This window comes from Papio anubis, chromosome 13 (assembly GCF_008728515.1).
Source record: "Papio anubis isolate 15944 chromosome 13, Panubis1.0, whole genome shotgun sequence".
Classification (NCBI taxonomy): domain Eukaryota; kingdom Metazoa; phylum Chordata; class Mammalia; order Primates; family Cercopithecidae; genus Papio; species Papio anubis.
The window spans coordinates 33641991-33669798 of record NC_044988.1 but is presented as its reverse complement, the minus strand read 5'-3'; the positions used below and the strand labels follow the sequence as shown (position 1 = coordinate 33669798).

Below are 27808 nucleotides of genomic sequence, written 5' to 3'. Positions count from 1 at the left end.
GTTTCATCGTGTTCGCCAGGATGGTCTCGATCTCCTGACCTTGTGATCCGCCCGTCTCGGCCTCCCAAAGTGCTGGGATTACAGGCTTGAGCCACCGCGCCCGGCCTGGTAAAATCAAATTCTAAGGAATATAGTTTTGAGAATCATTTGAGGGTAAATGTAATGTCTACATCAAATTTGTATTATAGTCAAGGATTTAACTGATGGTGCCGAAAGTCAAGTATTTAAGAGTTAAGACTTTTAAAAATTGTACCCCCCAACTTACTTAGTAAAGTAGATTACCAATTACTGATTTATTGCTTTTAATGTGATGAAATACCAGATTTGACAGCTAAATTAGCAGTGGGATACAAGTACGTTTTTATCTTTAATCATTTTTGTAGAATAGGACATGTACATATCCATATAAAAAGAGACTGTAGCAGATGCCTCCCAGAATCAACCAGTTCTTGTAAACATTGCATTTGTGCAGATTTTCATACTTGATTCCAAAATTGAGAACAATAAGATTAAAGGCAAATTTAGTAGCCACAAAAAGTCCAGTTTGACTTCCTGCAACATATGGTACCACTCCTCTCTTCAGAACAAAACAAAACAAAAAACCTAGCAGCACATTAAAAAAAAGTTTACAAAACATTTCAGTACTCTTTCCCTCCCATCAAAAACCAAACAAAAATAAAGTGCAGCACCCATAAAAGTGTCAAGAAAATAGCCAAGTTCTTCCTTTCTTGTAACAAAATAGCACTTGGCCTCAGCAGTCTTAACCAAATTATACAGTGTCCATCATTTTGGGTTCATCATCTTCTTTATGTACCACTGAGTTTAAGCTGCAGAGAGCTGTATTGATAGAATACTGAAGATAATCTGGATTCTGGGGAAAAAGAAAAGGTGGATTGGGGGGGAGAAAAAAACGCATTATAACCAGTTTTATGACAGCACATACATATATATTCAGTTTCACAGTCCTATTTCTCTGCAGTGTAGTAGAGCAGTAGGAAAGAAGATGGACTTTGGAAAGAGACTTGGGCTGAATTCCAAAAAAATAAAGAAAAAAATAGGATGCTATCACCTATGAGATGTGATAAAAGAATGATACATGTGAAAAACAGAAATGTTAACAAATACCACCTTTCTTCTCCATTTAATCATACAAGGCAAGGCTACAACTTCCATGTGATTATATATACACAGCTACTGATAATTTAAATATGGTTTGAAGTCAGCAATGCATTTTTAAGATTACCATCTAATTATAACAGTAAATAGAAAAACTGCAAATCATCTGAATGAAGAAAAAAATTTACTGGGTAAAAATTGTGGATATCTTCAGGGTCTACTATGGTTTCACAAAGGTTAAAACAAACTCAGTGAGAAATCTGTACGCTTTTGAGAGGTATTTACACCCTTATTTTTTAAACAGAATAAAACCACGGGATTTTTTAAACAAGCATCACTCATAAATGTTATGTCAATTTCAAAAAACTGGGAATAGAAAACATAAAATCTTACTCAATAAATGCAAAAATAAAACCATTATTTGTTAAAGCACCATGAATAAGGGTATAGCCCTTAAGATCCAGAACTTTAGAAAATTCTTCCCCAATTCAATTTTGTCTACTCAATTGTTCCGAATGTCTGCTACTTAAGACTTTTACCACTTGTATTACTAGTTTTACTTGTATTTATTTTATTTAATAAACACCAACGAGGACAATAGTCAAACAGGATAGATGTCTTAAACCTCACCATCCAATAGGAGGTTGGGAGGCAGGGTTTTCTAAAGATCCTCCTAAGAAAGTACAACACTTTGTGAGATTCCTTTATTCTAAAAGTCAAAAAGCTAGCTGGAGTTTGGATTATTCCCAATCAGGTCTTTGTCAAGGAAATAGCAGAGACAACCGAATGAGACGGGATACTCACACTGGGCCTCAGTTTTAATCCTGCCTCTATTTAGTAATGCAAGCCTCAAGGAGAACAAAATTCACAATTTAGTAAAATTAAAAGCTAGCCTATACGATAAACCTAAAGTAACTGTTATTATATCTATATCCAAAAGGCCTTGGATTAGACCTCTCAAAACTAAGGATAATGAATGGTATTTGGCTTATTTCAAACAATTGCTGTCAATTATTAAAAAAAAGAAATTAAAAGCTAAATGGTTACCCACACTTAAGCTTTATAAAAAATGACCAATATTCTTGCTACATTGTCTCATTCTCCAAAAAAACAGCTTTAAGCCCTTTTTCTGACAATCCAAACCTAATTCTCTGGAAGAGAGCTTACAATTACTCTATTAAGACTGGGCTCCAGTTTTCCATGACACAACTTTAAATAACAGAATTGGCTGAGGAGATTCTCCAAAACTCATCCACCCATCTTCCTAAGAACTGTAAGATACTATCATACAGAGACTTTAAAAAAATAGAAGGAATCGGTATACCCAACCTAACCTATACTTAAATTTCATTGACTGTCCCATATTTTCATCTAGTAACATTCTCAACACATATGACTCAACAGTCTGTGGTATAGGTGAATAAGCAGTGAAGTATAACAGAAATCCAAAAGTAGAATATTAGATTCATCACTTATTGTGTTGACTTCAGGCAAGTTACTTAAGTTCTATGAATTTCAGTTTACTCATCTATAAAAATGAATGAAAATGAATCACAGGGTATTTGAGAAGATTAAATAATATGTGTGAAAGTGCTTTGCAACCTATAAACTGATATAAAAATGAGATGTTATTATGGTAAGATTTTTCTTCCAAACCTCTAAACTGATGATTTGGTCCCTCAAGTGTCCTCTCATTTTATTTCCCTCAATCCTTTCTGCACATGTAGCAAGCATCTAACTGAAATTTTATCCAGCCCTTGTATCCTTCAGGACTACACCAGGATGCTCAAATTGCTTACCATAAGGAATTGGTCTCCCACCATGAGGAGATTAGCCCAGCTTAATTAAATCTGAATAACTCTGATAATATCAGCAATACAAAAGTGTCAGAATTGTATAATTCTAGTCCCCCCATGACTATAAGGGATGCCTAGCACCTGATATCAGTTGCTATCTAATATGTGTAACAAGGACTTACTTCTCTCAAACCAGAGGAAACTTCTTGATAACAAAGGCTAAGATACTATAATGTGTACCTTTCCCTCTTATGTTTAGAATCAGTTACACCCTTCCAAAGTCTCTTTTTTTCCTTCCCATGCATTATGTGACATTTTAATTGCAGGAGGTTTATATATTGGATTTCACAGTGACTTGGTCCCAGAATTCCCCTGGAAAAACTACTTCCCTATGCGCCATTTCTTAGGAAATGAAGAGAAAAATCATCAATGAATTTAAATAAAATTAAGAGATAATCTGTAGGAAATTTGTAGAGGGAATATTCCTTACATGTCTAACTAAGGGGGAACATTAGTAATTATTTAAAAATCAAACATTTATTTCCATCCTTGAGACTTTTTTTTTTCCAGGCAGCCTCTAGAGCCAGAGTAGGCTCAGAGACTCCTGAGAATAATATTTTTGACTGGGGTAAATATGATCAATCGCTTTCCTTAAAGGACATACATGTAATTGGAATGGTGAAATTATAGTGACATAAGGTCAAGTCATTGAAAATCTCAATTTTTAGCACTTTATGAGGTTTAAAACTAAATATAGGACTCTCCTTGCATTGTCTTTTGCATAAGACTTTCCTTCTCACAATGTAGGCAACAGATTAAACTGGCTAAAGCTGGTCTTAAAATCTTGGAGCCTGGAAATGAGAGATGACTGGGCTAAAGTGCTACTAGTAAAATCAAATGGGTAGGAATTATCTAATAACTTGAACTTGTAATCCTAACTAGCATCAGGAAGACCAGTGGTCTGATCACTTCTCCTTTTTGATGTAAATTTTTTCATGCTGCCTATATGACATGGTTTTACCTTGATCAAACCACTGAAGACTTCGAAGAGACTCAAACAGTTGGCCAATATTACCAGATACAATATTATCAGCTACATTAATGTGTTCTAAAAATGTTACATCTTGTAGACAATACCAACATTTAACAAGAAAATACTAAATAAACTTAAGCAACAGATCACACTGATTCCACTTGCATGTCCACTTTGAAGCTAATTCATCTAAAAAAAATCAAAATGGCATAGTTCTAACTCAGGATGAGATGTTTTAAGGAAGTTCCTGAGGGAGCCATCTTGAAGAGTTTATGACTGAGAGGATCAATAGCTAAGATTTGTTCTTAAGAATGGTTAGGTAGGCCGGGCGCGGTGGCTCAAGCCTGTAATCCCAGCACTTTGGGAGGCCGAGGCGGGCGGATCACGAGGTCAGGAGATGGAGACCATCCTGGCTAACATGGTGAAACCCCGTCTCTACTAAAAATACAAAAAACTAGCCGGGCGTGGTGGCGGGCGCCTGTAGTCCCAGCTACTCGGAGGCTGAGGCAGGAGAATGGCCTGAACCTGGGAGGCGGAGCTTGCAGTGAGCTGAGATCGCGCCACTGTACTCCAGCCTGGGTGACACAGCGCGAGACTCCGTCTCAAAAAAAAAAAAAAAAAAAAAAAAGAATGGTTAGGTATAACTAATCATTACTACATTAAAAGGAGAGGAAATCTGGTATCTCTAAATACTTAAGAGGTGAGATTTGGTACCAAAACATGGCATGAAGTAAGATTCAACAGTTATCTTCTGAGGCAGGAATACGTAAAATAGTAACACACATTAAAAAAAAAAAAGTTTGGCAAAATAACAAAAATTATGTGAACTAATATGCTTATAAAATAAATATTTACTTTTCCAACTTACCTGTGGTAAGGATTCTAATAAACCTATAGATCCAACACCAGAATGGGGAACATGATTCTGAAGTGTCATAGGATGAAAACTTTGTGATTGAGAATAAAGTCTTACTCTTGACTTGAAAGCTTCAAGTTCATTTTTGAATGCTTCAAAATAACCTTCTTCCTCTGCCTAGAAAAAACAAACAAACAAACAAACAAACAAAAAACAAAGACTGTGTTCTTCAAGATTTCTAGACATAGTAAACTCCAGAAAGCATATAACAGGTTTGAAGTGGAGGAAGTAATGACAAGGTGAATAGTCTAAATATAGAAACCACCATGATCCCTGTCACATTTGTGAAAACTACCTGATTTATAGGAACATTAATAATTGGTTTGCTCCATTTCCTTCTGCTTCAGCAAAATAAGCTAATAAAAAACAATCCCTCCCGATACATACGCACACAACTAAAAGAAAAGAAGGCTTTCTCTGTATTTTCCTTGATTTATCTGGATCCTTAACAGAATCCAAAATAGTCCTCGTTTAATCTGTCAAATTCTTTCTATCTTCCTCCTACTACCAAACAATCAAGGGATATTCTTAAAACCTTTTAATCCTCCAACAACTAATGAAGGTGCACTATTACCTGTTCCTAGTAATTTTCTAACTCTATATTCCCTACTTATAAGAGCTATGAAAACCAAATAGAATTCAACAGTCAACGTCATTATGGAACTATCTTCTTGTTCTAGTTAAGCAAGTACCTTCTTTTCAATATTAGGGAAAGAAAAAGTATGATAACTTAGGTTGAGGGAGTGGAACTCTTAGGCAACTCCCTATTGGCAGCTGCCTCTGTTTATGTTTCTTCTGAATATAGAGAAATGATACAGAGATTTATCCTACCAATAGAATGCAGGCTTTAAGTTCAAGTAGCGGGAGAGATCTTGTCAAATGGATTTTAGGTTGTGTAATCAGGTTAAAACCTGTGGATTACTTATCAGCATCAGCATCTATTGAAATAACACAGAGAATGTTCTGTGCTGCCATCCTATCTTCTTGTAAATTTAGGAAGAACTTCCTTAATTACATTTTAGCACCTCGCTTTATAAGAACTTGTGTGGACGCAGAGTATGTCATATCCAAAAGTATTCTTTCTGAAAATTGAGAGGCACAATTGCTGGCCTCACTGCATGCTTAAGGTTTAGGGATTTAGATATAGTGATGACAGATTTTGTATTATTAAGTAATGTGTAGGCCACTTGCTTAATTTCTTTATGCCAATTTCTTCACCCATAAGATAGCAATAGTAATCCTCATAAAATATTATATGAATTAAATGAGTTAATCCATGTAAAGTGCTTAGAATAGTCCCTGGAACAAAGTAAGCATACCATGAAAGTGATTATTTCATAATTTTAAAAAAAGTATTATTAAGAATACAATGTTAAGATTGAAGACCAGTGCCTTTCAGTTTTACTTTGTTAAAGTAAATGTCAAACAATATATATGATTTGGCCATGTTCCATTATTTTATTAAACACCAGTTTAAACACATCCATTAATGTAAGATGAAAAGGAAATTATGTTTTTTACTACTCCTAAGTGTCAAGTAAAAATTCAGAAGAGACGAGGTGTGGTGGCTCATGCCTGTACATTTTGGAAGGTTAAGGCAGGAGGACAGCTTGAGCCCAGAAGTTCGAGACCAGCCTGGGCAATACAGTGAGACCATGTCTCGACAAAAAATTAGCTGGGGATGGTGGCATGTGCCTGTAGTCCCAGCTACCTGGGAATCTGAGGCAGAACTGCTTGAGCCCAGGCGTTCAAGGCTGCAGTGAGCAATGATTGCACCACTGCACTCTAACCTGAGTGACAGAGCAGGACCTTGTCTCTAAAAACAAACAAAAGTTTAGACTAGTCACCAGAAGCAGCCTAGCTAAAATACCAAGTCAAGTATTTGCTATTAAAGTCAACTGTTTCAGGAAAACTTTGTGTTTCGGTTGCATTTCAGAAGAGTTTAGGGTATTTAAGTTAGGACTACTGCCACACTGACAGTTTTTTTAAAATATACGAATAATAATTTTATGTTTATAAAAGGAAATGTTCATTGTAGTACATGAAAAAGAAAATGGAAATTATAATTCCACCACACAAGTATAACCAAAGTTAAACTTTTGATATATTTCTTTTTAACTTCTAATTGTATATGTTCAAATATATCCTATGTGCAGAAAAGCATGTAAAAGACATACGCACAGTTTATTCAGCAACACCCCCACTATGTGCCCGTAGAAATTAGGAAATAGATCATTACTAGTGTCCTAGAAACCAATTCCCAAGAGCATTTCCCCTCCCTCCCTGAGGTTATCATTATTGTAACTTTTGTCTTCTTAATTATTCCTTTACTTTAGTTTTACTGCTTATATATGCATCCTTCAACAATATATTATTTAGTTCTGCCTGTTATTAAAAAAATACTTTATAAAAAAATACAAAATAAGAACGTTGATACTAGATATATCCATTTAGTATCTATCTAAACAGATACATCACTCTGTGGTTTGTTTGATTCACTCTCGTTTTTCATCCATGCTGATGTTGGCTAGTATTTTACAGAATGAATATACAGGTTGCATATCTGAAATGCTTGGCACCAGAAGTTTTTCAGATTGTGAATTTTTTCAGATCTGGGAATATCTGCATTATACCTACCAGTTGAACATCTCTAAATTGAAAACACAAAATCTGTGAGTATTTCCTTTGAGTGTCATGTCAGTGCTCAAAAAGTTTCGGATTTTGGAGCATTTTGGATTTTGGATTAGGAATACTCAACCTATACCACAATTTATTCATTGTTCCCAGGTTTTTACTATTATGAACAATCTACTATAACCATTACAGCAATCTAGTACATATGTGTAAGAGTTTCTCTAGAGCAGCAGTTCTCTTTACGTCTTGAAAATTACTGAGGGCCCTAAAGAGCTTCTATTTATGTGAGTTATATCTGTCAGTATTTACTGTTAGAAATGAAAACTGAGGAATTTTTAAAACATTAACTAAAAATAACAATGACAAACTCATTACACTACCATTAATAACATTTTAATTTAAAAAAAAATTGTTTTCCAAAACAAAAAAATTTAGTGAGAAGAGAGTTGCTTTTTCTTTTTCCTTCAATTTTTCTAAATCTAATGTCTGGCTTTACAGAAGATGGCTAGATTCTCATATTTGTACTTCCGCATTAATCTCTATTATACACTACTGAGAGAATGAAAATGAAAATTAAAAATAACATCTTGATATTATTATGAAAATAGCTTGGACAGAGAACCTCCTGAAAAGGTCATGAAGCCCCTCGGGGATCCTGGACCACACCTTGAGAATCTACTCTCTAGGGTGTATATACCTAGGAGAATTTCTGGATGTTAAGGCAGGCACTTGTTCAACTTTACTAGGAAATTTTGTAAAGTGGTTGTTCCAATTTATACTTCCACTAGCAGTGAATGCAAATCCTTATTGCTCTACTTCTTGGGCAGCTTTTAAATTACTGCAAATCTTGTGAGTGTGAAAGGGTACTTAATCTTTCTAGACATCTATTTATTTTTCCTCAACATGGCCAACATCATCTTGTATGTACTGCTTCCTGTGAATTTATAGCATAAGCATGTCTTCAGCTCACTACAAATGTTCCATAAATATAATTTTAAAGGGTACATAATATTCTATGTACCATGGGTATTTTTAACTATTCCCTTAATTGCTGAATTTTTAGGTTGCTTCCTATTTTTTCTTTATAAAAGTCTGATTTCTCATTAAACTGCTGAGTTCTACACATGAAGAATCCTGTATCTATTTTGCTCAATAATGCATCCTGAGCATCTGAAACAGCTGTGCTTTGCATTAGGCACTCAACATTTACTGAATGAATTAATGACAGAACACAAGTTTCCTGAATATACACATTCATTTAAATGGGTCTCAATTTCATATACATGCTGTAGTACAGCCTCTTATATAGCTCTTTTAAGTTTAAATTAGCAAGAAATTAGCAATATAAATTTTCTTTTCACAAGAAAATCTACAGAATTTAGCCTGTGGCATCCTGCTTGGATGCCTTCTATTGATATGAATAGAACAAAGAGGTCTCAGCTGGGACCAAATCTTCCCATTTATCATATCAAATAATTACTTACTTTGGCTTTCTGGAAAAATAAACGAAAACACCCTCTTGGATCCACATTACAGTTTTTGGCCATTTCCATAATAAACTGCATTACAACAGCTTGATGTGCTATTTGTTCCATTAAAGCCCCTTTCTGAAAAAGATTTAAATGATATGAGAAACAAATATATATTTAATTGGCATACTGATTCAAATTTTGCATTTTTAGAATATTTCTGATTTTACTCTCTTTAGTTATAAGTCAAATACTTTACAAACATATAAAGAGTATATCTTTGTTTTTTTTTTTTTTTAATTATTATTTGTATGTGGACCAGAATAACTAAAGGAAGACCATGCTCTGAACTTGATTTAATACCATGATTACTGTCTGGATTTTTAAAATACGACTTTCAAATTAGTTTGAAAAGGATTATAGCAATATGAAAATAAGAGAGATGGGGGTGGAGTGGGAGAGAAAGCATAGTGGAAAAGTTTCTGTATGCTAACTGAAACAACAACAACAACAACAAAATCCCACATTAAACTCAAGTAGATCTGAAAGAAAAAAAATGGTAATTTCATCTAATGACCTTCCTGCTTTCTTTTAAAGGACTTAATGTAGAAAAGAAAACAAAACAAAACATCAATAAAGTATGAAATCAGATTTCCACTAAGGTTCCCAGAAACTCAAGGTTCACATAATAATACCTTCTCAGCTTCTAGGTGAAAACACCATAAAATAAGATATTTAGCAGTTTCTTCACATACAAGGTATGGATGGTCAGACAAAAATCTCTGACTATCATCCCATCGACTCAACATACCTGTAAAAAAAAGAATTGAACCATAAGTGTCAAATATTTTCTTTCTTCCTATAAGGGAAGAAATACCAACAATTCTTAATTCATTAATCTCTCAATAGTATTTTAAAATGATTCTCTTTAAAGATAATTCATATTACCAGAGCAACAGACTATGGTAAAAGAGCAAGTGAGGGACAATACTCTTTAAAGCAATACTTAGACTGGAAAAAGCTCCTAAAATTCACAGAAAGTTTTATTTCAGATAACTAATCAGGCCAGAGTTCAATATTAAAAAGTCCTGCATCCACGAATGCGCGCAGTCTTGGGCAAATTGAGAGTTAGTTATGTAAGCCATTTACTCATGATGTCTTTTATAAACAAAGTCTTTTAAAAATTAGTTAAGCGTATTTGAAAATGGTTGTCATTTTGTTTCAAGATGTCAAAGAAATCCAAATACTATTTAAGTTATATCTACACTTTTATCTAAATTAGTAGGAAATTTGGTCAAAGTCAATACCACCAAGAAATCACGGAACCAGCAAAGTGTTGACTTTTTAATGTTGTCTCTACTAAAAATAGAAAAATTAGCTGGGCATGGTGGCAGGCGCCTATAATCCAGCTACTTGGAAGGCTGAGGCAAGGATTGCTTAAACCCAGGAGGCGGAGGTTGCAGCGAGCCGAGATTGCACCACTGCACTCCAGCCTGGGCGACAGAGCGAGAGACTCTGTCTCAAAGGAGATAAGCTGGACATGGTGGCACATGCTTGTAATCTCAGCACTTTTGGAGTCTGAGGCCAGAGGAATGGTGGAGTCCAGGAGTTGCAGGCCAACCTCGGCAACATAGTAAGACGCTGTCTCTACAGAAAAAGTTTAAAAATTAGCTGGGCATGGCAGTGTGCATCTGCAGTCCCAGCTACTTGGGAGGCTGAGGGGGCAGGATCACTTGGGAGCCTAGGAGCTGGAGGCTGCAGAAGGTATGATGGAACCACTGTGCTCTAGCTTGGGCAATACAGTGAGACCCCATCTCTTAAAAGGACTTAAAAAAAAAAAAAAAGGATAAAGACTGTAGCATTTTCTCGTAGAGTATTCTAAGCTTTATAAAGTTATTTCCCCGATGCTTTGCATATAATGATTAGGTCACTTGAAGTTCTGAGAAACAGAATGATTATGTAAGTTACTTAAAACTACTTTTTAAAGTATAAAGAATATTGCCAGGCATGGTGTAATCCCCACTATTTGGAAAGCTGAGGTGAGAGGACAACTTGAGCCCAGATGTTGGAGGCTGCAGTGAGCTATGACCTCACCACTGCACTTCAGCCTGGGTGACAGAGCAAAACCCTACCTTTTAAAAAAGTCTAATGATTCCTGGGACTCAGATTTAAAGAAAGCACAATCCTTATTTCTTACACTTGAACCCATAAAGTAAATCCTATGAAGCAGTTTTGCCTTAGCTTTCTTACACTTCTGGAGAGGTAATATTTTCAACTCTATCTACCATCCACGATAAAGCATTGCTCCTCTTGTTTACTTCTTCATGGCAGCATTGTGACTCACTGAAATAACAAAAGCCTTATCCATTCTGATTTATTTTGCAGGAAGGATAACATGAAAGGGTTCCTGACACTTGGAGCCATGGGGAAAGGTATCACTAAATGTTAATTTTTTTTTTCTTTTTGTTGAGACGGAGTCTCGCTCTGTTGCCCAGGCTAGAGTGCAGTGACACTATCTCAGCTCACTGCAACCTCTGCCTCCCAGGTTCAAGCGATTCTCCTGCCTCAGCCTCCTGAGAAGCTGAGATTACAGGTGTGTGCCACCACACCCAGTTAATTTTTGTACTTTTAGTAGAGACAGGGTTTCACCATGTTGGTCAGGCTGGTCTCAAACCCCTAACCTCATGATCCACCCGCCTCAGTCTCCCAAAGTGCTGAGATTACAGGTGTGAGCCACCACTCCCGGTCAAATGTTAGTATTTTTTAACTACCTATTTAATACCTGAAACAAATTAACACTTGACATTGAAAATACATTTTTTTTAAATCTGAGAAATACTATCACTTGATTTCAAAAATGCACATTGAATTAGTATGAAATTGATAAGTTCAGTTACAGGTAGTTGATACAGACCTTTGTGGAAACAGTGTGGAATTTTATGAACAAAACAAAGACAGGTGGGGTGCAGTAGCTCACACCTGTAATCCCAGTGCTTTGGGAGGCTGAGGCAGGAGAATCACCTGAGCACAGGAGTTTTATGTCAGTCTAGGCAACAAAATGAGACCTTATCTCTACACAAAAAGATAATTAGCCAGGCGTGGCGTAGTACACCTGTAGTCCCAGCTGCTTGGGAGGCTGGGGCAGGAGGATTGCTTGAGCCTAGGAAATTGAGGCTGAAGTAGCTATGATCTTGTAACTGTAATCCAGCCTGGTGACAGAAAAAGACTCTGTCTCAAAAAATAAACAAAGAGAATCAACAACTTAGTGGAACAGCATATACCTCAAATTACTGACATTATTTTGGAATTTGTAAACAAACTTGTATACAAATGGAGAATAACAACTTAAGATGGTGACTGAGAACACAGACTAGAGCTAAATGGCCCAGGTTCAAATATTGGCCTCACCATTTTACTATCGTGGGCAAGTCCCTTTATAGGCCTCCATTTCCTCATCTGTAAAATAGGGCTGAAAACAGTACCTAACTCAGGATTTTTGTGACAATTAAATGCTATTAATTCATATAAAGCCCTTAGAACAGGGCCTGAGACATAGTAAATACTGGATAAATAATAAACACCCATTAAAAATGTTTATTTAGCTAATCCTTTGGTTAAGGATAATACAGTCATTTTAAACTAGCCAAACAATTTATCTGAATGCTTGGAAAACCTCATTTTGACAAGTTTAGATATTTTAATCATATGCTTTAACCTATGTATTTCCCTAGTGAACATCTAAATCTCAATCCATCATCAACCTTCATATGCCACCTGATTCCTAAAATGGTCCTGAAATACACATGTCCTTATTACTGATTTCCCTTTCCTCTTTCATTATACTTATAGAATTATTATTATTAATTAATTAATTATCTTGAGAGACAGGGTATTCCTCCATTGCCTAGGCTGGAGTACACTGGTGCAATCACAACTCATGGCAGCCTCAAACTCCCGGGCTCAAGAGATCCTCCCACCTCAGCCTCTGCAGTAGCTGAGACTACAGGTATAAGCCACCACATCCAACTAATTTTTTTTTTTTTTTGTAGAGATGAGGTTTCACTGTGTTGCCCAGGCTGGTCGTGAACCCCTGGGCTCAAGTGATCCTCCAGTCTCAGTTTCTCAAAGTGCTGGGATTACAGGCATGACCACCACACCAGGCTTAGAATGATACATTTTAACAAACTGCACTAATTCATTTTAATTTCCATGTGTACTAAAAATCTCCCAGCTAGTTTGTGAATTACTTGAGGAAAGCTGTATGATCATTTCCCATATTCCTAAACTCCAGATCTCCTATATTTCCAATCATCTACCACCATATGCATTTCTACCGATATGCCTGCATATAAATCCATCTTACTTGAAACCAAACCCATACTTGTCTCTCTGCCATCCTACAGTGCCTCCTAGGCTCCATGTTACCAAATCAAGCGTTCTAGAAATTCCTGTGACATTTCCATTTCTCCCACATCAAACTGATCACCAAGTCCTGCGGTTATACTACTATGATCAGTTAATATGGTGAATCACATTAATGAGTTTTCTAACATTAAGCCATTTTGAATTCTTAGGATAAACTCTTTGAAAATTTTTTTTCGCATTATAAAAATAAAGTTTATTTATCGTGAAGAATTTTTAAAATCCAGAAAATAAAAGTTATCTGTAATTCTACCACAAGACATTATTGTTAACATTTTGAGGTATTTCCTTCCAGGCCTAGTTTTGAATGACTTTTTAAAAAAATAAAATTAAGGCCCGGCGTGGTGGCTCACACCTGTAATCCCAGCACTTTGAGAGGCCAAGGCAGGCGGATCATCTGAGGTCAGGAGTTCCAGACCAGCCTGGCCAAAATGGTGAAACCCCATCTCTACTAAAAATACAAAAATTAGCCAGCGTGGTGACAGGTGCCTGTAATCCCAGCTACTCGGGAGGCTGAGGCAGAAGAATTGCTTGAACCCGGGAGGCGGAGGCTGCAGTGAACAGAGATCACACCACTGCACTCCAGCCTGGGGGACAAGAGCGAGATTTCCTCTCAAAAAAAAAAAAATAAATAAAATAAATAAATAAATAAATAAATAAAAATCATATACATTTTCTATTCATTTCACTTCATATGTAAGAATGCTTTATATTAAATGTTTTTCAAAAATAAGATATTGATTTTTTTTTTAAAGCAATAAACAATTACATTGAAGAGGTTGTAAATGCTCATAGTCAGTACAAATGAAAAAAATCCTATCATAGTATTTGCGCAAATGTTTATAGCTCTTGGTAAAATTTCCAGTGACAACATCCTACACAGATTAAAAAAAGCTGAATCACAGCTAACTTTGGCTAAAACTGAAGATGATGTGCTCTGAAAGTTAGATGACTCAAAAAGCAGCTCTGATGATCATAAAGCCAGTGATGTCAAACATGCATATAACTTTGAATGTAACGGTTGTAAAATGTAAGAGATAAAAGGCTTTGTTTCTAAATTAATATTTTATATTTATAAAATGTGAATTACCTAAATTAATAAACTAAATACAAATGTAGAGGAAAAAATCAGATTTTAATGCTTTATACTATTCCATGATATACTGTACCATTTACTATTACGTGGTAAATTCTACCTAATTGTAAGGGTAAAAGCAGCACAAGAAAGGTAGTCAATAAATTGTATAAGGGAAAAGCTAGGAAAAACTCTGAAGAATATAAGCACAAATAAGACCACAGAGAAGCACTGGTGGGAAGGCCCTATAGCCCTACACAGCCCCCACACACACCAGGCCAATGTCATCCAAGGGTCTGGAATGCAATCCAAGTCCAGAAAGCCTCCAACTGGAAGCTTTAATTACATCTCCTATTGCAGATGTGTTTAAAAGAGTACACCAGAAGCCATTATCCTAAGCAAACTCACACAGGAACAGAAAACCAAATACCACATGTTCTCACCTATGTGGGAGCTAAATGATGAGAATACATGCACACGTACAGGAAAACAACGCACACTGCAGCTTACCGAAGGGCGGAGGGTGGGAGGATCAGGAAAAATAACTACTGGATACTAGGCTTAATACCTGGATGATGAAATAATCTGTACAACAAATCCCAAGACACACGTTTACCTATGTAACAAGCCTGCACATCCTGCACATGTACCCCTGAACTTAAAACAAAAGTTAAACAACAACAAAAAACCAAAATAAAAGAGTATACCAATATAGTCATCATTTTGGTAAGCTTTCTTCTTTCATCACAATAAGCATACATCAGAAATCTTCCATCAAGCAGGTATAGCCACAAATTTTCACTGTCTTGTCTCACACTTCTATCAATTCAGTGCCATAATTCAGTCCACAGGGATTTTTATTATCTTATCATTCCCCATGACTACAAGTTGGTCCACTCTCCACTGATGGAACTTGGTAAAGCAGAAATTGCAGGTATTCCAGGTCCCTTATTAAGATTTCCAGAGTGGGAAATAAAACACGTGAAAATTTTGGGAGCCTACTACCTTAGTAACATTCCTGGGGATCCAACATGCTGTGGCAAGTAATATATCTCCTCTGAAGTTAGAGTCAATATGCATTTCCAGTAAAAAACAGGCACAATGTGACTCCGGGAATGGCTATTGGTCTGGTTGGGTATGAAAACAGCAAGGTTCTGGTATTTATTACAAGATAGTATATTGGAAGTTCATAACACATAATGGCAAAATGATTGCTTATTAATCACCTGTGGATGTTAAGTCAGTTTTTTTCCTCAACTATCTCATTATTTGCACAACAGTTTCATAAATTCAGGGGTCACGGTGGCACAGGTTTGTGATTATGCATAGATTTGACAGTGTAGACTTTCCCCATCAAGGATGTTCTAGTATCCTAATCCAGTTTAGCCACTGAACACCTAATTTGCCAGTAGCAAAAAACATCAAAATCTCACTATGGCACAATGCACTGCAGAGATGAGCCAGCCATCAAGTAGCAGGTTGATTACCTTGGCCCCACTTCATCTCAGAGGGACTGGTAATTTCTCACTTGAACCAGCCCACTTTAGATGTGGAAGTGCCCTCCCTCCTTGCCATGCTTCTAATCAGTAATACATCTGTAGTCTTACTAAATGAATTATTCACCATACCACATTATTTTTTGACCCAGAAACTCATTTTACAGCAAAAGAAATGCAGACTGTAGGGTTCATGAAATTCACTGTTCTCACAACGAACATCACTACCCAGAAGCAGGTTTTATAAAACGCTGAAGATACATAGCACCAGATGGGTTACAACACTTTGTGATATTTGGATATTTTCCTACACAAAATTGCTTCTGAACAAGGCAGTCAGCTTACAGCAAAAGTGAAAGAACTGTTTCTCATTTACTAGGTTTCTCGTGGCTTCAAAGCAACCAACTTTCAGAGTGCCAGCTGGGTGAAAACACCTTGAGGAATGTTGTTTTACCAGATGCAGTACATGCTCTGAAAGAGCAATCAGTATGGTACTATTTTTCCTTCAACAGAAAAACATGGGCCTAGAAAGCAAGCACTGTAGGCGGGAGTGGCAATTCACATATCACAACTAAGATTCATGTGCAAATTTTTTGCCTTCTATCCTTATGACTCAAGGCTCTGCTCATTTCAAGATTTTACTATCTGTCCAAGGGAGGCCTGTGTATTCATTTTTTTTCTATTATAAATAATACACATTGATGATATGTAGAAAAACTTTGTCTTTATTTCTTCAGGTACTGTTCTTTTAGTTAAATACAGTCTTTTTTCTTTATTTAAAATGAAAAGTATGAGCAAAGTGAATGTTTTATGAATAAATTACATAAAAGGAAGGGAAAACATTGAAAGTAATATTTATTGTATTGACATAATTGAAGCATAAACGAAATTCAAAAAATTCTGAGTAAATAAACACCAATAGGAAAAAGATTTCAAAATGCCATTTAAAAAGTTCATGAATATATTACAAATAAAAACCTTGTTTACTAAATTAACATACTACTTGGAATTTTTTTAAAAAAGTTTTTACTTTGGAATTTTAAAAAAAGTTTTAAACCTTAACTCCTAACAGTTCCTAGTAGCATTTTCATGCCAGCGGTATCATGCTGCCTATAATTCTCAGAACACACCATGCTGTTTCCTAACTGCCCGTCTCATGCTGTTGCTGTTGGCTTGCCTCCCTTATACATGAAAAACTCTTATCTGTTCCTCAAAATCAAGCTCAGATGCTGGCTTCTCTGGAAAGCCTTCACTTGTATCAAACCCCCTCTTACCCTTTTTCCCCAATAGAAAAAGCCTATTTTTCAGTTCTTTATATATACATTTCTATTACTATATTTATCTGAGTAACAGTTCAAGGATCTGCCTGAATTATAAAGCATCATATCCAAAACCTGAAAAAAAATGAATAATCTTTTAATCATAAGATAATCAGATTCCAAAGAAGCAAAGAGGAGAAAGAAAAAAGCAAAGACTAGTTGGGAAATGGAAAGAGGCTATGGAATACATAAAGTTGTCTTAGAAGGTAGTACTATATAATAATACTTTTGCTTGTCTTTACCATTTGGTTGGCTCTGTCAATTAATTTTATTTATAACCAAAAAAAATTCTAAAACAAGATCTATACAGCTGTGCCAGAAGTAGCTACAAAATTGGAGTTTGCTACTTTTCTTTTTGGCTCTCTTTTTATAAGTCCGTTTTTTGCACATGTACATATGATACTAAACATTACAAAGAAGGAAACCCAAGTAGTAGACTTACCAAAATGTCTGATTTTTTGCTCATATTTTTGCATAAATGATTCTGATTTATCTTCATCCTCTGTGTCTTTTCTTTTATCTTGATTAATAAAACTCTAAGAAAAAATTTTAGAAATTTAAATCAGATTTTAAATTCTAATTGAATCTTCTTTCTCAGATACTGCATACCTAGCAATTCTTCCTGTAGACAATATTTGTGGTATAGTATCATACTGATATTACATGATTAAATTCATCTGTTAAACTATTTTTAAAAATTAAAATTTTCTTGTATGGGAGTCTTATTAATTTTGTTTAAAATGATATATGAGGCCGGGTGTGGGGGCTCACGCCTGTAATCCCAACACTTTGGGAGGCCGAGGCGGGCGGATCACGAAGTCAGGAGTTGGAGATCAGCCTGGCCAACATACTGAAACCCCGTCTCTACTAAAAATACAAAAAATAGCTGGGCGTGGTGGCGGGTGCCTGTAATCCCAGCTACTCAGGAAGCTGAGGCAGGAGAATGGCGTGGATCCAGGAGGCAGAGGTTGTAGTGAGCTGAGATCACGCCATTGCACTCTAGCCGGGCGACAGAGCAAGACTCTGTCTCACAAAAAAATACATATGATATATGTGTGGATATAGGTTTATCTTAGAAATCATGCAGAAAAACAACTGAATTACCCTTTTTGGTAAGCTGAATTTCCCAATTAAAAGCAGGTATAGAAACATCCTTTATATTTTACATGAATAATTTACTTGTGCATTATTTAATTCCTGTAAGTATTTGCAACTTTTGCCTAATCTTTCGAGTTCTTGCTGGAAATAAACTCAGAAATTCAAAGCACATAAACTATATTTACTATAAATTCTTTATTAAGACATAAACCAGAAATAGACCATTGTTGTTGCATGTCTTTTTTTTGTTTTTTTGAGATGGGGTCTTGCTCTGTCACCCAGGCTGGAGTACAGTGGCACAATCATAACTCACTGCAGCCTCAACCTCTTGGAGTCAAGTGATCCTCCCACCTTAGCCTCCAGAGTAGCTGGGACTATAGGCGTGAGCCACCATACTCAGATAATTTTTAAATTTTTTGTAGAGACGAGGTCTGGCTATGTTGCCCAGGCTGGTCTTCAACTCCTTGGTTCATGCAATCCCTTCACCTTGGCCTTCCAACGTGCTGGTATTATAGGCATGAGCCACTGTGCCTGGCCCTTTGTTGCATTTCTAATAAACTTCTTAGAAGAGACCAAACAGTTTGATTTTTAAAGTCAAGTACAAATTTCTATTAAGGAAGTACTTATTTTCAGTTAAATAAGTCATAAAATATACCAAGAATAAAGTTTGTATCTAGCTAGAAAAACTGGCAGAAGTTTCTTAGAACATTCTGTGATCGTATTTATACCCTGTTATCATCACTGCCAAAAATAAAAATTGCAAACTAGATGACTGCCAGTTTATAATCAGGAAGCACTCAAAAGTTTACATATTTCAAAATAAAAGATTTTTTCTTTATACAGTCTGCCATCTAGACCAGCACTGTCCAATAGAAATACAATCCAAGTTGCAAATGTAATTTAAAGTTTTCTATTAGCCACGTTAAAAAGCAAAAAGAAACAGATGACATTAATAAATTATTTTATTTATCCTAACATATCCAACCTATTATTTCAACACGTAGGCAATACAAAACAATTATTAATATTTTACTTTTTTTGGCACTAAGTCATTGGAATCCGGTGTATATTTTACACTTACAGCACATCTCAATTCAGACTAGACACATTTCAAGCACTCAATAGCACATGTGGCTAGTGGCTATCAAGTTGGATAGTGCAGATCTAGATCAGTCCTCTCAAGTCTCAAGCTCCCAGACAAAACCAGTGTAGGACTTTGAGCAAATGACTGGAACATAAAGATAGTCCTAATTAATTTGTGAGATAAATGTAGGCTATCTTAGAACCTAAGTTTAAAGAAATAATTAAAAGCAACAACAAAATGAAAATTTTTTTTTGTGACCACTGTGTTAAAGAAGAGACATCAACTTTACAAAACAAGAAATATTACTTTGAACATTTCTGGAACCTTCTGGAAGAAAAAAGTTATTTTAAATAGTTTTGGGATATAAATGCAGAACAGAAAATAACACTTAAGATGTACCCCTTAAAACAATATATACAGATATAGCAAATGACTCAGATAAAGAATGATCCCATTGTGGAGGGGGAGAAAAAGTATATGTAAATTAGTAGAGGCACAGAGAAAGTCGAGAAAGATATGACTCACTGTTAAAGTACTGATAGGGCTAGTGGCGAGGTGTGTTACTGACTGCTGTAGCAGAACTAGAGCTGGTCCAGGGAAAGGCAATTTAAAAAGCTCATGAGAGTAGGTGAAAGCAGATGCCAAGAGGACAATTAACAAGTAGGTTATGTGCTGAGAAGTCTAGAAAATAATGATGGTTAAAGATAAGGTTCATTGTGGACTTAGACAAGAATGAGCAGTCTCTCCCTGAAACTTGAGGGTGAAGTACAAATATAAAGAAGTATCACTTTACAAATTAGTAGAAAATGACTGAATTTCATTGCCCCATAGGTTACAGACTGAAGATTTAAATACTTTTTTCCTAGGTTCTACATTTCATATATTCAAAGGATTGTGGACTACACAAATGTATCTATTTGTTAAAATTTTACACTTAAGATTTGTGCATCTCAAAGTATATAAATCTTACCCAAAAATTAAACAAAAAATAACAATAAAATGCAGGAATGGGTGTAGGGGAAGGTACAGATGAAATGAAAATGGCAGAATGATGACAGTCATTGATGTGGACTGTGGGGTTTATCTGTTCACTTTGTGTATGTTGAAATTTTCCACGATGAAAGGGCTGAAAACAAGTCTAAAGTCCAAATTCACTCCTATGATACACCCATGGGCTAATTAAGGAAAATGATGACACTTGAAGGCCTCTTTCTCCCTATTCTCTGCATGTTTCAGGCCTAAAGAACACTCATAGTGGATAACATACAAAATCTACCTTTGTGGTAAAGCTAAAAGCTTTCAGCTCTGTGAACTGTGTTTCCTTCAGCCATTATGGGATAGTGAAAAAAATGAACACCAAAATATCTGTATCCATCAGCATGTTCATAGACTTCTTTATAAATGGCTCTCCAAAATAAGGCTTAATACAAACTACAATTTTTCTTTTTCTGAGACGGGGTCTCACTGTTGCCCAGGCTGGAGCGTAGTGGCGCAATCTCGGCTCACTGCAATCTCTACCTCCTGGGTTCAAGTAATCCTCGAGCCTCAGCCTCCTAAGTAGCTGGGACTACGGGCACTACAGGTACATGCCACCATACTCAGCTAATTTTTGTATTTTCTGTAGAGACGGGATTTCATCATGTCACCCAAACTGGTTTTGAACTCCTGGACTTAAGTGATCTGCCTGCCTTGGCCTCCCAAAGCGCTGGGATTACAGGCGTGGACATCTAAGCCTGGCCTATTTTTCAATAAATATCATTTTATTCCACATTTAAAACACTAGTTCATGAAGTTTTGCCTTTTATCCCCTTTTCATGCATCTGAAAATTAATCTCTAGAAACTCTAGTTTTCAAATGGAAAACTGAGGTATTAAACCCTGAAGTTTGAAAAACATGGGATTTTAAAAGTCTAAGCCTTCATTCTTAAAGGCACTGAATAAAGGATATTCAACACTTCTCATTATCTTATCTCTCCATCCCAGTCAGGAATTTCTCACATTTAACCCACCACTAAGTTATTAAGTCACTCTACTTAGTTTTCTACTTAGTTGATTCATTTATAAAAATAAGGTAGTTGTATTAAAGGAACTCTAAAGTAGTGATAATCAATGTAGGGGGTACAAAATATGAGATGTGGAGGAAAATATTTCACAACTGATCTATTTTCCCATCGTTATAAATATCAAATTTTTGTGAATGTTTTTTAATACATGTAATATTTGTTCGGCAGTACATTTATATAAATATGTATTTCAGACTGCTCAATTAACTGCCTGGAGTCTGCAGCTCTACAACAAGAGCTTTGAGACTTTCTGACTTTCATAACTTTTCAAGCACCTTTCATAAACTGTTAAAATTGAACACTGTTTATGGGATTCTGCTGCTTTGCTACCAAATACACACAACTGGTTTGTACAAACACTTCAGTTTTTCTTCTTTCATTATGGCTCAATACAAGGTCATACCTTATTAAAAACATCCTTGCTAATGGCATCCATGCTCCACAGACACATCTTCTCTCTTTGTACTAGAGCTTCTTCTTTCTGTCGCCACTCTTCTTCCCGTTGCCTCAGTTCTGATACTGCTGTTTGTGCTTTGGCATGCTCCTGATCCAAGGACTCAGAATTATGCAGTGCTAAGCTACCAAGTTTCTGTTGAGCTTCAGCAAGATTCCATTTGCACGCCACAGAGCTCTTTACAAACTCTTTCTGCTTTTGGCAAGCCAATTCAATTCCATGGCTATACATCTGGATAAAAACAATATTTGTAAGAAATGAAGAAAGCAATGGATGTTTGTGCAGCACAGTTCAATTTTTTTTAATTCAAAGGATTTCTGTACAATATTTTGGTATATAGTATATCCTGTGTTCTAGGTCTGCAGTCACGTTTTTATATCTTAGTCCTTGTTTCATCAACTAAATTCTAAACTGCTTTGTTAATTTATGCCTATCCCCTGACAACTAACAGCAACAAAAAGCCTGGCAACTATCACAGTGTCTTGCATAAAGCTAGTGCTTAACAAACATTTAATTAAGTCTTCATAATCCTGAACAAGCAGAATAACGAGAACAAAGCTTAAATCTAGTTCATCACTTCAATACTCAACTTGCTGACAACCAGGCCTTTATAATTTTGTTCTCCAAATTCTTCACTACAAAAAAACCTCCTTTTATCTAGAAGTAATCATTTCTTGGTTTCTATTTTCTATCTGTATTTTTCTAATCCTTGGTGATTTGAGAAGTTCTTATTGGATATTTCTATTTATAAATGATTATATCAGACAGACATCCTTTAATTTATTCCTAATCAAAATAGGCAAAGTTATATATCTATATCTATCTATCTATCTATCTATATTTTGAGATGGAGTCTCGCTCTGTCACCAGGCTAGAGTGCAAAGGTACGATCTCAGTTCACTGCAACCTCTGCCTCCGGGGTTTACATGATTTTCCTGCCTCAGCCTCCCAAGTACCTGGGACTACAGGCACATGCCACCACGCCCAGGTAATTTTTGTATTTTTAGTAGAGGCAGGGTTTCACCATGTTGGCCAGGATGGTCTCGATCTCTTGACCTTGTGATCTGTCCACCTTGGCCTCCCAAAGTGCTGGAATTACAGGCGTGAGCCACTGCACCCAGCCGCAAAGTTACATTTCTTAAAAGTAGCAATGGTCCACCCTGCTGATTGTACTAGTCAAAAGCAGTAGTAATTAGTTTTAATATTTACTTAATTACTACATGTAAAATACTGTGATAGAGATTCAATTCCCTATATTCCTTGGCTCTATAAAACAAAAGCTGAAGGCACATTCTTTATGACTTCTTAGTCAAATGTAGATCAACTTCAGAATAATTTCTCTCCAATCTATTCCCGTATCTTCATCACTATTCAAGCCCTTATAATCTCACATGTGAATTATACAAATGCTGACTCTCTTATCTCAAGCCATTCTCCACTCCACTAGACTGGAGTGATCTTTCAAACAAATGTATCTGATCTTTTTTTTCATTCTTAGCTTTGGGATAAAGGACATACTCTGTGGCATAGCCCTTCGTGGTGGCATAGCCCTTTGTGATATCATTTCCCATTACCTCTCCAGACTCAGTTCCAATTGCTCTTCTACTTGTTTGCTTATTCTTCCCTTTCCTACCCTTGTCCCTCACTTCAATTTGGCAATCCTCTTTCTTCGAGGTAACTCCTACGGAAACTCCTATCTTCATCCAGATTCTGGCAGACCCTAAACTTTTTCTTACCCAGTCTCTCCCCACCCAAGTTATGTCTATTTCTATTGTGGTGTTTTTAATACAATATCATGCTTATTTGTTTACTGACTGGTGATGGTAAACAATTCTGAGGCAAGTAGCAACCAAGGACCCTACCTCTTAGCTGAGTCTTCAGGCAAACTCAGGTTTGTACTGGGACAAATGTGGACACTGTTGCTATTCAGATGTTTTATTTGCTCATTCAGCAGGTCTGGAGCCCAGGTACTATAAACAATGTCCCTAACTAACCAAATAAAACATTTATTTTTACTTTTTGTTATCTTAGAATAGGATCAAGAATAACTGTAGAGTAGCTATGCTTAAAACAGGGCCAGGAAAAGGAGAAAAATTAAGCTATAAAACTTATTTTGTAAGAAAAGATATAAGAAATTTTGTATACAAAACTTCTTTTGGCTGGGTTCGGTGGCTCACGCCTGTAATCCCAGCACTTTGGGAGGCCAAGGTGGGCAGATTACCTGAGGTCAGGAGTTCGAAACCAGCCTGGCCAACATGGCAAAACCCCTTCTCTACTAAAAATATTTTTAAAATTAGCTGGGCATGGCCAGGAGCGGTGGCTCACACCTATAATCCCAGCACTTCAGGAGGCCGAGGCAGGTGGATCACGAGAAGGAGATCGAGACCATTCTGGCTAACATGGTGAAACCCTGTCTCTACTAAAAATACAATAAAATTAGCCAGGCATGGTGGCGGGCGTCTGTAGTCCCAGCTACTTGGGAGGCTAAGGCAGGAGAATGGTGTGAACCTGGGAGGCAGAGGTTGCAGTGAGCCGAGACTGCGCCACCGCACTCCAGCCTGGGTGATACAGTGAGACTCCATCTCAAAAAAAAAAAAAAATTAGCTGGGCACGGTGGTGGGCACCTGTAATCCCAACTACTCAGGAGGCTGTAGCAGGAAAATCACTTGAGCCTGGGAGGCAGAGGTTACGGTAAGCCAATATTGTGCCATTGCACTCCAGCCTGGGCAACACCACAAAACACCGTCTCAAAAAAAAAAAAAAAAAAAGGAAAAAGAAGACAATATATCAAGAAAAGTAATATGGTTATATGGATAAACAGAAATTATCTTGCATTTTCAAATTATTTGGGAGTAAATATTCTTTTCTCAAATCAAACAATTCTAAAAATAATTTATGTTTTAATTCTCCACAAACTACCCAGACAACATTTGGTCATTTGGCAAACTATCCAACATGTATTCAGATGATTAAATAAAATATTAGGTCACATTCTAATCCATGACCATACAGAAGTTTTAGAAAGACATGAAACATGATCTGCCTTTACATTAATTGGATCTAAGAATTACATATCACATAATACATTAAGAAGTCTAGATCCCCCTTATTTGATAAAATTAAGCCAAAGCTGTTTGTTAGGATTATAAAATGTTAATTAATTAAACATTTTATTTTTTTCCAAACATTCCAATCCAAAAATTTAAGTCTTAAAGCCAGCAAAACCAATAAGTAGGTCTGTAATAAACACATGAACTTAGAATTAATAATCACGTTGCAAATTTTTTTTTTTTTTTTTTTTTTTTTTTTTTTTTTGAGACAGAGTTTCGCTCTTGTTGCCCAGGCTGGAGTGCAATGGTGTGATCTAGGCTCACTGCAATCTCTGCCTCCAACAATTCTCCTGCCTCAGCCTCCTGAGTAGCCAGGATCACACACACCTACCACCACACCCAGCTGATTCTGTATGCACCACCACGCCCGGTTAATTTTGTATTTTTAGTGGAGACGGGGTTTCTCCATGTTGTTCAGGCTGGTCTCGAACTCCCGACTTCAGGTGATCCACCCGCCTCAGCCTCCCAAAGCGTGGGATTATAGGCGTAAGCCACTGCACCCGACCCACTTTGCAAATTTTAATACCATTTAAAGGTAGTTTCAGACAAAGTTTTACAGTACTTCACAGGGTGGGCAGTGCAGTAGGTGGGAAAATATACTGGACTAGGAGTTGTAAGTGGGTTCTAGTTTTAACCTGGCCACTAACTAGTTATACGGTCTCAGGGAAATCACTTTTAATGAGAGAGATAAGCTTACTCACTTCTAAAAATCTTTCAGTTAAACAAATTTATAAGTGCACAAGTAAGAAATTAACATACAGATATTTCTCTAGATTACTTCTGTAATTCAACCACAATGCACTGTAATTCTTGACACCCTTTTTCCTCTTCATATGCCTTCCAAATTGACAATGGCACCTGCTGTTCACTCTTTTTTTCCTCCCTAACACATCATATGCTTATAATACATTTTGTATATAAAGATGACACTGGTGATCCAAAATTAGTGGGTGACTAATGATGGACCCATCAACTCTCATTCTATCCTCCTAAAAAATTTCTTGTAGTTCCCCAGTGACTAGCTGGCCAAAGTACAGACAGTGGTTATGAAACAGCATTTTTCTCTGTGTGAAGCCAACTAACTCTGTTAGCTGGGCATAAGACTGATAATTTCACGCTTACTGGCAAACAATTTAACTCATCCTCATTAACATCTAGCAAAATAAGTTGAGAGGAAAACTACTATTAAATCTGTTACACTCTTGGGAACCCCATTTTGCAAGAAGGCGACAGACACCTATGATCCATTGAATATATTAGTGTTTAGACTGTGATCCTGAAATATACTTCCAAAACACACAGGGATTCGGAGGAAAAAAAAAAAACAGGAAAAGGTGATGCCAGTATGTAAGTATCCCCTAAGATAGGTCCCTGAAAAATCCTTAGTAGTATATCACATTTGGATACGTTTCAATGGCAGGAAGGCAGGAAAGCTGGATTGAAAACACAAGTAAATACCAGGAACCTAAGAGAAGTCTGAAGGAAAAGGCAAGTATATGCGTATATATTTTCACTGGAGAATGACGTGAAGCAAAACTAAACAGTAAGGCAAAGATGGTCACGCGAATGGGAGAGGTGTACGCCAGCGTCAAAAGCGAGGTTTGAAGAATTTACTCAGTTGTCAACATGGGTTGAAATCGCATGTGAAATCTTTGTGAGGACTCGGTGTGACGTTGAACTACAATCATTCACTGTTCCTATCAACTGTGCACAAGTATGCTAGAGCCTTTAACAGAATAAAGTGCTCCGGGAAAACCTCTCACAAGAGGACAAAGGGTCAATGTTACACCATGAGCCGCCCCAAATCTGGGTGCTGTCAGGAAGGGGAGATGGAGGAACGTCTTCCAAGGGTGAACAGCAATCAGCCAAGGTGAAAGAAAAGGTGTGCGTGGAGGTGGAGGTTGGTAATACATGGCCACCCCATCTCCATCCGAAAATGCTATAAAAGGGGTGGGATGGCATCAGGCATCAGATCCCCGGGCCCCGGCAGTGAGGTGGGCGCAGAAAAAGGCTTAGAAGAGGGTCTGGGAGACGCGGCATTCCAGGGGTTTGGGGACAGCACCACTCCATCCCTCGGCAGAACGCAGGCCCCCTCTCACCTGGGCGCCGCCGCCCGGCAGCTGCGGGCAGCGGGGAGAACTGGGGAACACGTCCAAGTCACTCTCTTCCTCAGCCTCACCCTCGGCCCGAGGGAGGCTCCAGGGTCCCGGAGGCGGCCACGGTTGCTCCATGTCCGGCTGCTCCGGGTCCTACAACCGCCCCCGGCCCTACAACTGCCACTGCCAACAGACTTGGCGTGAGTGGAACCTGCTGCGCCGAGCCAGAAGCCCAGCCGGGGGCCAGGGCCGTTACCCAGAATCCCTCTACTGGCCGCGATGCCGCTGCACACCCCGCGATAGCCTGGGCCTCGCCACCGGCGGACGGCGGAAGAAATAGTCGGCAAGGTGCGTCACTTCCGGTTGGGGCGGGGCTGTGAAGGCGCGTCCCGGGCTCTTTGCGTGTAGGGGGTGGATCTACAATTGTATTCCTGTTTTAAGCACCATTCTCTTTGAGCTTTTCGGCACTGCAAACTTAACGGCTAATGGCGCTGTGGGTGGAGAAATGTTTGTTAGATAGCGTTAGGTATTGCTATCTGGTGTTCCCTATACCGAAAACGGCGGGTCCTGGCCGCCTGGAGGTACGCAGCCCAGGTGTCCACTTTGCATGTTCCTTGGAAATTGCAAC

At 37.3% G+C, this 27808-nt stretch overlaps 1 protein-coding gene across 1 annotated transcript; it reads right to left on the bottom strand.

Moving 5' to 3' along the window:
• Positions 1-285: 285 nt before the first annotated feature.
• Positions 286-27530, bottom strand: CDC37L1 (cell division cycle 37 like 1). Its single transcript, XM_003911746.3, has 7 exons — positions 27184-27530; positions 21924-22205; positions 17719-17812; positions 9660-9775; positions 8980-9102; positions 4814-4978; positions 286-871 (listed from the first exon to the last, which is right to left on the bottom strand). The coding sequence occupies exons 1-7, from the start codon at positions 27313-27315 to the stop codon at positions 770-772; spliced, it is 1014 nt and encodes a 337-aa protein (XP_003911795.1). The 5' UTR covers positions 27316-27530; the 3' UTR covers positions 286-769.
• Between the last annotated feature and the right edge of the window lie 278 nt (positions 27531-27808).

Coding starts and splice junctions, on each gene's coding strand:
- CDC37L1 (XM_003911746.3), bottom strand. CDS start 27,315: ATGGAGCAACCGTGGCCGCCTCCGGGACCCTGGAGCCTCCCTCGGGCC. Junction 22,206..27,183: donor TGCCGGGCGGCGGCGCCCAG/GTGAGAGGGGGC, acceptor GTTTTTATCCAG/ATGTATAGCCATGGAATTGA. Junction 9,776..17,718: donor GCAAAAAATCAGACATTTTG/GTAAGTCTACTA, acceptor TTTTTTTTACAG/GTATGTTGAGTCGATGGGAT.